The sequence below is a fragment of the Cyprinus carpio genome, chromosome B12 (genome assembly GCF_018340385.1).
Source record: "Cyprinus carpio isolate SPL01 chromosome B12, ASM1834038v1, whole genome shotgun sequence".
NCBI lineage: Eukaryota > Metazoa > Chordata > Actinopteri > Cypriniformes > Cyprinidae > Cyprinus > Cyprinus carpio.
In genome coordinates this window covers 6,787,791-6,800,896 of record NC_056608.1, presented here as the reverse complement: position 1 = coordinate 6,800,896, position 13,106 = coordinate 6,787,791, and the positions used below count along the sequence as shown (strand labels likewise).

The 13,106-nt window shown below is 33.9% G+C and overlaps 1 protein-coding gene across 1 annotated transcript; it reads right to left on the bottom strand.

Annotated features, from left to right (window-relative positions):
- Positions 1–70: 70 nt before the first annotated feature.
- LOC109073939 (peptide Y-like) lies at positions 71–2,876 on the bottom strand. Its single transcript, XM_042734841.1, has 4 exons — positions 2,730–2,876; positions 2,236–2,423; positions 521–598; positions 71–345 (listed from the first exon to the last, which is right to left on the bottom strand). Exons 2-4 carry the CDS (start codon positions 2,421–2,423, stop codon positions 324–326), a joined length of 288 nt encoding a protein of 95 aa, XP_042590775.1. The 5' UTR covers positions 2,730–2,876; the 3' UTR covers positions 71–323.
- Between the last annotated feature and the right edge of the window lie 10,230 nt (positions 2,877–13,106).

The following is a 13,106-nucleotide window of genomic DNA, read 5'->3' as shown; positions in this document are numbered from 1 at the left end:
ATTAAATTAAAATGTATAAATGAAGACAGGAATCAAGAGTTCAACATTCAGTAATTTTTTATTATTGTCAATTTTGTCATTGAATAATAAATTATTTACAATTGTCTTTCACAAAGCATAAATCAACTCATAAAAGAGAGAAAGAGAAAGAGAGAAAGAAAGAAAAAGGCTGATAGAGATGTGCAGATCATGAGGAGTTTTTGGAGCCTCATTTTGATGAGGGTTTGGCTCATGCTGGTTTCTGCTGTTCAGTAAACTCATTTATTATCATAGAGATGGATGAATGAAGAAAGCCACTGTTCCAGCCACAGAGAGGAGTCACATCACCATAACAAGTCTTCCACACTGCACAGAAACAAAAAAATAAAATATATAAATAAAACATTTTAATATCTCTGTTTGTCTGAATATCTCTGGACTGACTGAGCAGGTACATTTGTATCTCTTTGATTAAATATAACATGCAAGGATACAACACTTCAGAAATAAAGATATTCCAGCGTGTTCTCTCACTGCTCACCGGGGCCTGACGTCCTGTTCATCTTCACCAAACAGCAGTTCAGCCACAGCTTCCTCAGGGGTGGATCGCTTCCCATATCTGAAGAATGAGAAGATGATTCAAGTCTGTAGCAAGTTGCTTAGTGTTTGTTTATTTCCATTACTCTATGTCTAAGTATGAGCAATAGTATTAGTGATGCTGGCTTGAACAAACAGCACCAAAAAGAATTACAACCCAACTTCCTGATTTAACTAAAAGAAACTGATGTTCCAAATAATTGTACATCAATTCACAAATATATGCAAATCAACAAGAAACAGAACCAAAATAACACATGATCGTTGTTTAATTGTGGCCTTTTAAGGTTAAACTTGTTGCAGAAAATATCAGGGTACATCTCTAGCATGCATCATCAGAGACGTAACCAGACATGTTAATCCCACTTAATAACAATCTATCTTAAGGCACAGCACAATAATGAGGGGTTTCATACAGGTTGAAGGATATCTGGCAACTCAGCCCACCCCTTGCACATATGTGAGTGTTCGGGTAAAACCATAGCAACGCACAATTTAGTAAAACCATTAACACACACACACACACACACACACACACACACACACACAAAAAGTGGTTTTGTTTAAACTGTAAACTAGATTGAGTTCATTCGCCTGCATGGGAACCTTTTTGCATTGCTCACTGGGACTGATTGTAAATCAATTCAATTTATTTGTTCATAAAAGCAGCTTACAAATAATAAAGCCTTATAAACAATGTAAATATATATTTAATTCATTTTATTTCAGTTGTTTTTGTTTGTTTTTTGTTATTTTAGTACATCAACTTAAACTAAAAGAAAATTAATGTTTCCTTGGTAACTAGCTGAATTTTTATTTTATTTGTTTCTGAAATGTAAAATATGTAAAAAAAATAATTAATAAATAAATAAATAAAAAATTATTTTATTTGTTTCTGAAATGTAAAATATGTAAAAAAAAAATAATAAAAATAATTAAAAACCACAACACAGTGGTTCAGTAAATGATATCAATATGAGAGAGATGTGCTAGAAATAGTGCCATTAATATAGGCATCATACTCTCCATTATCCTCTGAGAATCATGTTTCAAGAATCATCTGAATGGGCTTCAATCATAAAACTTGAGCAGAACAAATCTGTGTATAAATTGTAAAACCATTCTTACATGTTTTGTCAAATTCAGTCCAGTTTGGTCATTTATGCAAGATACTTTTACAAACAATTTACATAGACATTTATTCTACTGACTTAATAAGTATAAATAACTTACAATAATGAAACATGAACAAACATTATTCATCTAGGTTTATGTTAATTTACACATATACAATTTCAATGTTTAATGCTTATATTTAATAGATTAACTAATGTTAATTTGTAATATAACTTCAAATGTACATATTCAGAATTTAATATCAATCTACATTAATAAATACTGTAAAAGTTTTGCTTATTAATAATTCATGATGACTAATGTATTAAATTATGTGTTGCCAAATATAATAATTAAATAATAAGTTATGTAACATTAGGCCTTTTTTGCAAATATGCAGAATTTTTTCAAGATTTCAAGATGCAGGACTGTGTTATTAAGTAATTAGTACTACTAACAGCCTCTAATACTGATTTATCTGACACAATCAGCTATGACTCATGGAATTATACACAGGTAATGCATAGGTAATTCTAGCCTCACCTCTGTCGTGTGATGAGGTTGATGTAGTGTCTTAGAGCCGTGTGGTAGTTGGCCATCTCCTCTGGACCCACATCTCCCGCTGGAGGTTCTGGTTTGGGCGGGTAAGCTTCAGCTAGGCTGCTGAGACACACGATGACACACAGCACAAGAGCCAGCGGCACTGTCCAAGATCTCAGTGCACTCGCCATCTGATTACACACAAACAAAAAACCTTTGGAATTCATACATGTAGGATGTACTTTTGATTCAGATGGACTTTAAAGAGCAAGTGTCAGAGTCTACAGAACCATTAAACATGCTGTAGCTTTGAAACTCTTGGTCTGTTTAAAGCCTCAATAGACAGTAAACTCAATGCTAAACAGTTTTGTCAAGTTCACTTGATGCACTTTGTTATGGAGCTATCCGTGGTTCTGAATCCGATGTCATTGTGTTGAAGTCATCATCAACATAAGGCTATTTGCTTTAAAGAGTGAAAGAAGCAGAATGCTACTTACTCTGCAGTAGATGTTCAGGCCCAGAAGGATTGTGTAGAGCTGATGTTGGCTGTTGGCGTTGTTCTGCTCCTCTCTCACCAGACCAGGATGCTTTTATAGTTCATGAGACCCCAGAGGGAGGTCCAAACCCCACCCAGCACTTACACACAACCAGAGTGTTAATGATAAACTAATGAGTCACTGGCACAAGCCATCCAACCCTATGATCATGAACAGTACCTCATGAACAGTTAAATATTCCCCACTTTATGCAATAAAAATGTGCAATAACCTTATATTTATTTGTTACCACCTCCATCCTAGTACATCCCTGCATCTCACTCTATTCTATTCCATTTTATCATCTATAGCACAACTGTTCATACAATTTATTTATTTTTCGATTTATTTTTCAATATTTGTCTATTTATATTTACATATGTGTATTTTTTATTTTTTTATTTTTTTATGTTTTTATTTTTTTATTTTGTCTGTGTGTTGTTGTTGTCTCTGTGTACTGGAAGCTTATGTCACTAAAATAAATTCCTTGTATGCAAGCATACTTAGCAAAAAAGCTCTTTCTGATTCTGATTCTGATCACAATGGTACTCTGAACATTAACAAGACCGCTGTAGAGTATGGATTAAAATTGAATGCACTGAGAGTGCAGCCAAAAGTTTAATTTTTTTAAATCTCAGCAGTTGATGATGAGCATTCTAAATAGTTAAAATAAAAATGAGTATTGTTAAGTTTTTATAGTATAGTCAATTTAACACTGCTAAATAATAATTCAGTTATAAGGTAAATACTGTGATTATCATAGTAATGGACACTGGTTAAGCACAACGTGCAGTAGAAGATATAGCCTCTGACATTTATACATGTAGGATAATAGTTGTCATTGGGTCTTGTGCAGTTATACATAGTGTCTAGGTACTGTATTTCTACTAGACTGTAATTATATATTAACCAATAAGCACTCAGGACTGTAACATTTGATTTGATTTGATACTCAATTCTGATTGGATCAGCTGTGTTTTAAGACACACATCAGTCGAATTTTACAATAATGTAGGCTTTTTGCTATGGAAACAGAAATTTCACTACAATTTCAGTACTTGTTTATTCTGATTATTACTAGAAATTAGTGCTGTCGAATGATTAATCGCATCCAAAATAAAAGTTTTTGTTTACATAATATATGTTTGTGTACTGTGTATATTTATTATGTACAGGTGCATCTCAATAAATTAGAATGTCGTGGAAAAGTTCATTTATTTCAGTAATTCATCTCAAATTGTGAAACTCATGTATTAAATAAATTAAGTGCACATAGACTGAAGTAGTTTAAGTCTTTGATTCTTTTAATTGTGATGATTTTGGCTCACATTTAACAAAAACCCACCAATTCATCTCAACAAATTAGAATACTTTATAAGACCAATAAAAAAAACAACATTTTTAGTGTATTGTTGGCCTTCTGGAAAGTATGTTCATTTACTGTACATGTACTCAATACTTGGTAGGGGCTCCTTTTGCTTTAATTACTGCCTCATTTCTTTCGTGGCATGGAGGTGATCAGTTTGTGGCACTGCTGAGGTGGTATGGGAGCCCAGGTTTCTTTGACAGTGGCCTTCAGCTCATCTGCTTTTTTTGTTCTCTTGTTTATTATTTTCCTCTTGACAATACCCCATAGATTCTCTGTGGGGTTCAGGTCTGGTGAGTTTGCTGGCCAGTCAAGCACACCAACACCATGGTCCTTTAACCAACTTTTGGTGCTTTTGGCAGTGTGGGCATGTGCCAAATCCTGTTGGAAAATGAAATCAGCATCTTCAAAAAGCTGGTCAGCAGAAGGAAGCATGAAGTGCTCCAAAATTTCTTGGTAAACGGGGGCTGTGACTTTGGTTTTCAAAAAAACACAATGGACCAACACCAGCAGATGACATTGCACCCCAAATCATCACAGACTATGGAAACTTAACACTGGACTTCAAGCTTATGAGCTTCTCCACCCTTCCTCCAGACTCTAGGACCAATGAAATACAAATACAAAAAAAGAGGACTTTGGAACACTGGGCAACAGTCCAGTTCTTCTTCTCCTTAGCCCAGGTAAGACGCCTCTGACTTTGTCTGTGGTACAGGAGTGGCTTAACAAGAGGAATACGACAACTGTAGCCAAATTGGCTCTTGATGCCTTAACCCCAGCCTCAGTCCATTCCTTGTGAAGTTCACTCAAATTCTTGAATCAATTTTGCTTGACAATCCTCATAAGTCTGTGGTTCTCTTGGTTGGTTGTGCATCTTTTTCTTCCACACTTTTTCCTTCCACTCAACTTTCTGTTAACATGCTTGGATACAGCACTCTGTGAACAGCTTCTTTGACAATGAATGTTTGTGACTTACCCTACTTGTGAAGGGTGTCAATGATTGTCTTCCGGACAACTGTCAGATCAGCAGTCTTCCCCATGATTGTGTAGCCTAGTGAACCAAACTGAGAGACCATTTTGAAGGCTCAGGGAACCTTTTGCAGGTGTTTTGAGTTGATTAGCTGATTGGCATGTCACCATATTCTAATTTGTTGAGATTTGTTGAATTGGTGGGTTTTTGTTAAATGTGAGCCAAAATCATCAGAATTTTTTGAAGGATAGACTTAAACTACTTCAGTCTATGTGCATTGAATTTATTTAATACACGAGTTTCACAATTTGAGTTGAATTACTGAAATAAATGAACTTTTCCATGACATTCTAATTTATTGAGATGCACCTGTATATATAAACACACACACATACAGTATATATTTTGAAAATATTTACATGTATATACATTTATTTACACTATATTCTTATATTTTATATTACTGATATTCATTCACCGATTCATATTCTGTGAAGGAAAAAGGCTCTTTGAGGACCTTACTGTCTTAATTTTCAAACATAGTGTCTATTTTAAATAAAGCACATTTCCTGGAGCTTTTAGTAACCAGAATAATTAATTAGCCAACTTAACATGCTTACTTATTTGAAAGATGTAGGCCTAGGCCTATTTTCATGTTGTGTCAGATGAATGATCAACACCCAGAACTTCGACAAGTTCAATACAGCGACCACTGAAAATTTCTGAAAGAAGGGAATGCCTACTGCAAATAAAATTTATAAACTCCATTGGATTGAATAAAATAGCAAAAGTAAAATGCTTGTAAACCTGCTAGAGGACTGAATGTGAGCAACACGTGGCTCGACCCAGATTGCGTCTGACAAAGTAAAATTCCAATCTTTGTACACTATTGTCTTAGACATTAAACGAGTAGTTCAAAGGAAGTGATAAACCGGTTTGTTTGGTTAAATACCTGATCTTTTGTGTGTAAACGTGTCCTTAGCACTATGACACAACTGTGATGATGGGGCTTTCGATTAAAAGAATTTCTCTTAAATCTAGACATACATTTAGAAGAAAGAATCAGGAAGAAAAGAGCTGGAAATGTTAAATATATGGCATTGATTACTAACGAAGGCAGGGGTGGTTAATCAATATATGGATCAGTTAACTAGCCAGTGGAATTCATCTTCGAGTGTTTTAATGAGACCACCCAAATTACAAATATTGACAAACAATTCAATTCTGTTCTAGCGTAATTGTGGGGAATTTGGGAAATTTAATAATAGGCTATGCAAATAGTAGCCTATGGAGGAACAGACAAATCAACACAATCTCATGGCAGTTTGAAACTTGTACTTTTTGGTGAATTGGTGGCTAATTTATATGAATTTGTACAATCTCATTTGTTGATTTTCTTATTATCTGCTTTCACCCCAGTGATGGTTATGTTTACGAAATCCCACCTTGTGTTCCTGTGAGATCTGTCTGGACAAATCCCAAATTTGTCTTGGTAATTAATAACTATTTTACATTTTGGGCGAATTGGTGGATAATTTGTATGACCTGCTTACTCCACTGACAATTAGGACCAACATGCTTATATTTTTATAAAATGGCACAATTTCATACAATTACAAATTCATTTGAAATCACCACCTTGTTAAATAGCTACATTTGTGATCAGGTTGGAGTTAATTTTTTTTGAAGTTTTTTTAACTTGCTGCACTGATTACATATTTTCTTTATATCAACTTTAAATCAACCCGGAAATTAGTATCACCTTGGTTTCCTCTTCAAAAACCAAATATCATTTTGCTCCGTGACTAGCAAAAGTTTATGATTCCTACATGTTTTGTTTATCATGATAATCTTCACAAATGAACACAGTTTTATGGATTTTGTAGCCTAAATTCTAAGTATAAATTTTCACAGTAATTTATCAAAGTGCTTACTTTTTTCTTAAAATCACATTTTTGCACAATTCACATCAAATGGATTCATATGAAAATGCCACCTCATAAAATAGTTAGATTTTCCTGTGAAATCAGTTGTATATTTATATTTAAAAGTACGAGGGCAATTTTTCTCTGAGCTCCCATAAATGCAAGAGTAGATTAAAGTATAAATCCTTGAGTCCTGGACGATAATAAAAGGCATAATAGACTACAAATTGCATAAATGTCAGTGGTCTTCTGCACATTGCTGTTTTTCTTGTGGACATTTTCTTTATCAAATATAAATATGATCAGCCTACAATGTATAAGAACTCATCCGCTGGTACAAATCACTAATTTCTCTGTTTATATTACGCATACAGTTTACAGGAACATTTACTGAGGCTTCTGTTGTACAATTTTTAGGATTGTCTCTGTGGCTGGAGTCTTGGTCGCTCAACCTGTGCAACCATAAAAGTCAATGAGGAGAAACAACACACAGTAGATTCGATACTCACACTTCAGCCTATCAGTCTGAGCAAACACTGAGAAAGCCACAGCTGATAATACAAGCACAAACTCATTGGAAAAGTGTTTACGCAATGATAACTCTACAAATAGCAGACAGTGAATAATGTCCTCTGACGCAGTGATTGTCGTGCAGATGAGAGAGAATCTCAGCTCATCTCAACAGAACACACTTTTTGATGAAGACACTTATGAAAATGCATGGTGTTATATTTTCTGATCAATAATAGGAACACCTTTCAATGTAATTGAATTGATTTTAGGTTTTGTGTGTAAGAATTCCGCTAGGTGTAAAATGAAATTATATGAAGAATCATAAAACTATATTTGGGGAAGAGGAGTGGTACACAGAATAGACATGACAGAATAAACAGATTACAACAGGAAAACAAAATTAAGGAAGTAAAATGTCTCACATGGCAGTTGGTTTGTAGTTTTAATTTTTACATTATTCATAAGTAGATCATCATCATATAGAGTGTGAGTTACATCTTTTCCTTTTGATGTGACTGAATCTTTTGTCATTAAAACATAAAATGAAACATGTCTAATTTTAACGAACATGTTTGATTAAACAGTTTAATTACATATTCATGTAAACACAGTTTACACCGAATGTCTAACTGGGGCTAACTGACATGAGCTGTGATGGCAAGACTGCCGTCTCTCAGACAGAAAGGAGCCAAAGAGAAGAACTCTACAGTAAAAAGCCATTTATGACCATTTATGAAAAGGTGCAGTCGTTCATTGTTTTAACTTTGCTACCGTGCGTCTGCCACTCATGCGCACAAAATCCTGAAACTTCCTGTATTTATGGCTGTCCTCCTGTCTCAAGGATAATGTTACAGGGAATCAGAGGAAAACATGGAATTATTATCAGTCTTATCATGCGTTATGGCCTTGCTAATGTGAGCAGAGTGCTTTGGTAGCAGCCTAGCATGTTTGCATGAGCTGATTCATGACCTGAGAGACACAAAGTATAAGACTGATAGCATAAGAATAAGACATTAGAGAGACAGTGGGAACATTTCCAGCCGGTGCTTTGAATGACTTTAATGGACATTTCAGATATGTGAAACTTAACATAGGCTTCAGTGAGTGGCCATGTTGTAATATAGGCTGCTAAATATGCTAAAATGATGAAAGCCATAGTGAAAACTGATACCGTTTTAATGCTGAAATTTTATAAACCCATTAGAAGTATATTGTAGTCCTGCACTGATTTGATTTCCTCTTTATTAAAGTTCTAATAATAAACTCCATTCTCAGGAAGTTTTATTATAATTTCTTTTGAAAGGAATTACTGCTAAACACTTATTTTCTAATCTCATATCCAAACTACAAAGACTGTAACCACCATCAAGGGACCACAATATTGGATACATCAATTCAAATATTCAAATTAGCAGTGAACAAATGTGTTTTTTCCATGGACTGAGTCTTAAAATATTGATCATTTTAAATGAGGTTACAGCCTATCAAATTGATCTTTTATCCTAACTCTAAACTGCCACATTGTTATAGTACATTTGGAATGTATTTACTTTTCAAAATGTGCCTTTTTGTTCTTTAAGAGACCTTTTTTTGAGCTTGACAAAGCCAATATACGTAAACTTAATTAAATACTGATTAACACTGCAAGACAAACTAACCTTTGTTTGAACCATGATGTCACATCTGTAACTATGATGTCATAATGATCAAACCATTTTTTTAAAAGTGGAAATATTGTTTCTTGACAGGTTGAATAGAAAGTGCAGAGACAAAGACAAATTCAGATTTTTTTTATATTAAGAGTAAAATAATATTTTAATGTAAATAAAAGATTTAAATATTTATAAAAAAAAATTGCATTATTTACACTACATACCTTAATAAAAAGAAATGGGAATAAAAGGGGACTTTCTTATGAAAAAACAAAATAACAATCAATTTCCATCCATTACATATCAAATAATGACAAGTATTATTATTATTATTTTATTTTTTTGTATTAGATTAGTAGTAATCATGGGAACAGTGTCACTGTTTAACTGCACAAAGGTAAACCATGCAAAATACATTTGTAACACTCTCAGAAAAACTTGTTTTTTAAGGCTGAGAAAGGCTCTACAAGTGTTGCTGAAGACATTGGCTAAAATGGTAAATAAATGTCCTCTTCACACTTCTAAATGCGTGCTATCGCTGGCTGTTGTATTGACATGACATATCTTAATTCTTCCTCTATGATATAAATAACAGTTAACAACAAATCTGCTGTGTACCGAGTCAAATGCATACATAAATTATAAAACCCCTCATGCAACACAACTAATCGACCTAAGGTTACAGAACCACGCAAGTCTTTCTTCTTCAGTTAGCATCTAATTAAAACAAATGCATACCAGCTGATGTGCCATTAAAGATTTACAGGTTAAATGTGTTTTTGTGACTGGTTCAGGATCAATAAGTTGTTGCCATTAAATAATTATGAGGTGCCTCCACTTTTCAACAATAAAATACATTAAGACTGTTATACTTAAGTCATGTTGAAAAACTATTTTAGGTTTCCATAAATGTAATCTGACTAGAGTAATCTAAACTGTCTCATTTGCCAGTTTTGGCATAAGAAAAGATTTAAGACAATTTTTATATTCTCTTCCGGTTTTCTCTTGTTGAGTCAATATTGCATTTCAACACTGCATACTTCATTTTAATATGAATAAACCTATTTGAATGTATAAAAATAATATCCTTACATGTAACCAATAAAAACTGAGTGCAGAAAAATTTGATCAATGTAAATGTGAGAGGTTAAGTCTTTAAATGTTCAGCATTATTAATACTGATTGCAAAATACTAGCACATAAACAAAGTTATGCATTCCAAATATATTAAACTGATCCATTTCTTCATGATACACTATATGAAATATTATAATATATTAACAGTTCAATTGAAAGTGGAGGTTTTATTTGCTTTATTTATAATTCATTATAAAGTTTGGTCAAAGCTTTTTTTTTTTTTTTTGGTTCGCTTTTTGCCAGGCGAGATAAGACCAAAGAAAAGACCTTTTAACAAAGATCAATATACAACTATCAGACATCTTCAGGGTTTATTTAGCATACAAACCAACTGTCAAGTTATTAAAACGTGAAAATTTGTGATCAAAATCTACTTGGCTCAAAAATTATCATAAATCATAGCATAAAATGCATTAAAATCTTTGATGGGAAAAAAAGTATATTTAAGAAAACCTGAAAACTCTATAATTTAAATATGTATTTTTTAAAATATAGGCCTAATATAACTTTAAATATATGTAAATACAAACCCGATTCAAAAAAGGTTGGGACACTGTACAAATTGTGAATAAAAACAGAATGCAATGTTGTGGAAGTTTTAAATTTCAATATTTTATTCAGAATACAACATAGATGACATATCAAATGTTTAAACTAAAAAATGCATAATTTTAAGGGAAAAATAAGTTGATTTTAAATTTCATGGCATCAACACATCTCAAAAAAGTTGGGACAAGGCCATGTTTACCACTGTGTGGCATCCCCTCTTCTTTTTATAACAGTCTCCAAACGTCTGGGGACTGAGGAGACAAGTTGCTCAAGTTTAGGAATAGGAATGTTGTCCCATTCTTTTCTAATACAGTCTTCTAGTTGTTCAACTGTCTTAGGTCTTCTTTGTTGCATCTTCCTCTTTATGATGTGCCAAATGTTTTCTATGGGTAAAAGATCTGGACTGCAGGCTGGCCATTTCAGTACCCGGATCCTTCTTCTACGCAGCCATGATTTTGTAATTGATGCAGTATGTGGTCTGGCATTGTCATGTTGGAAAATGCAAGGTCTTCCCTGAAAGAGACGACGTCTGGATGGGAGCATATGTTGTTCTAGAACTTGGATATACCTTTCAGCATTGATGGTGCCTTTCCAGATGTGTAAGCTGCCCATGCACTCATGCAACCCCATACAATTAGAGATGCAGGCTTCTGAACTGAGCGCTGATAACAAATTGGATTGTCCTTGTCCTCTTAAGTCCGGATGACATGGCGTCCCAGTTTTCCAAAAAGAACTTCAAATTTTGATTCGTCTGACCACAGAACAGTTTTCCCACTTTGCCACAGTCCATTTTAAATGAGCCTTGGCCCAGAGAAAACGCCTGCGCTTCTGGATCATGTTTAGATATGGCTTCTTTTTTGACCTATAGGGTTTTAGCCAGCAACGGCGAATGGCACGGTGGATTGTGTTCACGGACAATGTTTTTCTGGAAGTATTCCTGAGCCAATGTTGTGATTTCCATTACAGTAGCATTCCTGTATGTGATGCAGTGCCATCTAAGGGCCCGAAGATCACGGGCATCCAGTATGGTTTTCCGGCCTTGACCCTTACGCACAGAGATTGTTCCAGATTCTCTGAATCTTTGGATGATATTATGCACTGTAGATGATGACAACTTCAAACTCTTTTCAATTTTTCTCTGAGAAACCCCTTTCTGATATTGCTTCACTATTTTTCGCCGCAGCATTGGGGGAATGAGAGACACTGCCACTCTGAGAGGCTCTTTTTATACCCAATCATGTTGCCAATTGACCTAATAAGTTTCAGATTGGTCCAATAGCTGTTATATGTACATTTAACTTTTCTGGCCTCTTATTGCTACCTGTCCCAACTTTTTTGGAATGTGTAGCTCTCATGAAATCCAAAATGAGCCAATATTTGGCATAACATTTCAAAATGTCTCACTTTCAACATTTGATATGTTATCTATATTCTATTGTGAATAAAATATAAGTTTATGAGATTTGTAAATTATTCCATTCCATTTTTACTCACAATTTGTACAGTGTCCCAACTTTTTTGGAATCGGGTTTGTATAAACTAGTGCTGTCAAATGATTAATTACGATTGCTTCTAAAATAAGTTTTGTTTACGTAATATATTTGTGTGTACTGTATATATTTGTTATGTAGATATAAATGCACACATATACAGTATATATTTATGAAATATTTAAATGTATTTACATTTATATTATATATAAATATATTTTACATATAAGCAACATATTTCTCATAAATATAAAGGAGCATGTGTGTATTTATATATACACAAAAGAAATATACACAGTATACACACATATTACCATAACAAAAACTTCTATTTTGGATGCGATTCAAACAATTGGCCAACAATTCAAAAAAAAATAAAATAAAAAATGCTCATGCAAGTCTTATTACCTCCTGTATTTTTTCTGTCTTAATTACTTTTGCATGCACACCAGATTGTATGAAATAAAGCAGGATGTGTGCTGTTCATTTGTGACTAATCCTCCAGTGTCACATACAGCAGCTGTAATGAAGCAGCATGCCTCATTGTGTAATTACAGTCATTTATCTCTGCACACACCTCTGAATTCTCATTCCAGAGCACTCATAGCTTTTCCATTCTAAGCATGTCTTACAGCCATAACATCCACCATATGGACAGCAGGCTGATGGGCAGAACGTCACATTAACATGAAAAGGAAGCTGCAAAAAGTAATTAAGGGGAAAGGCCACATGAGGT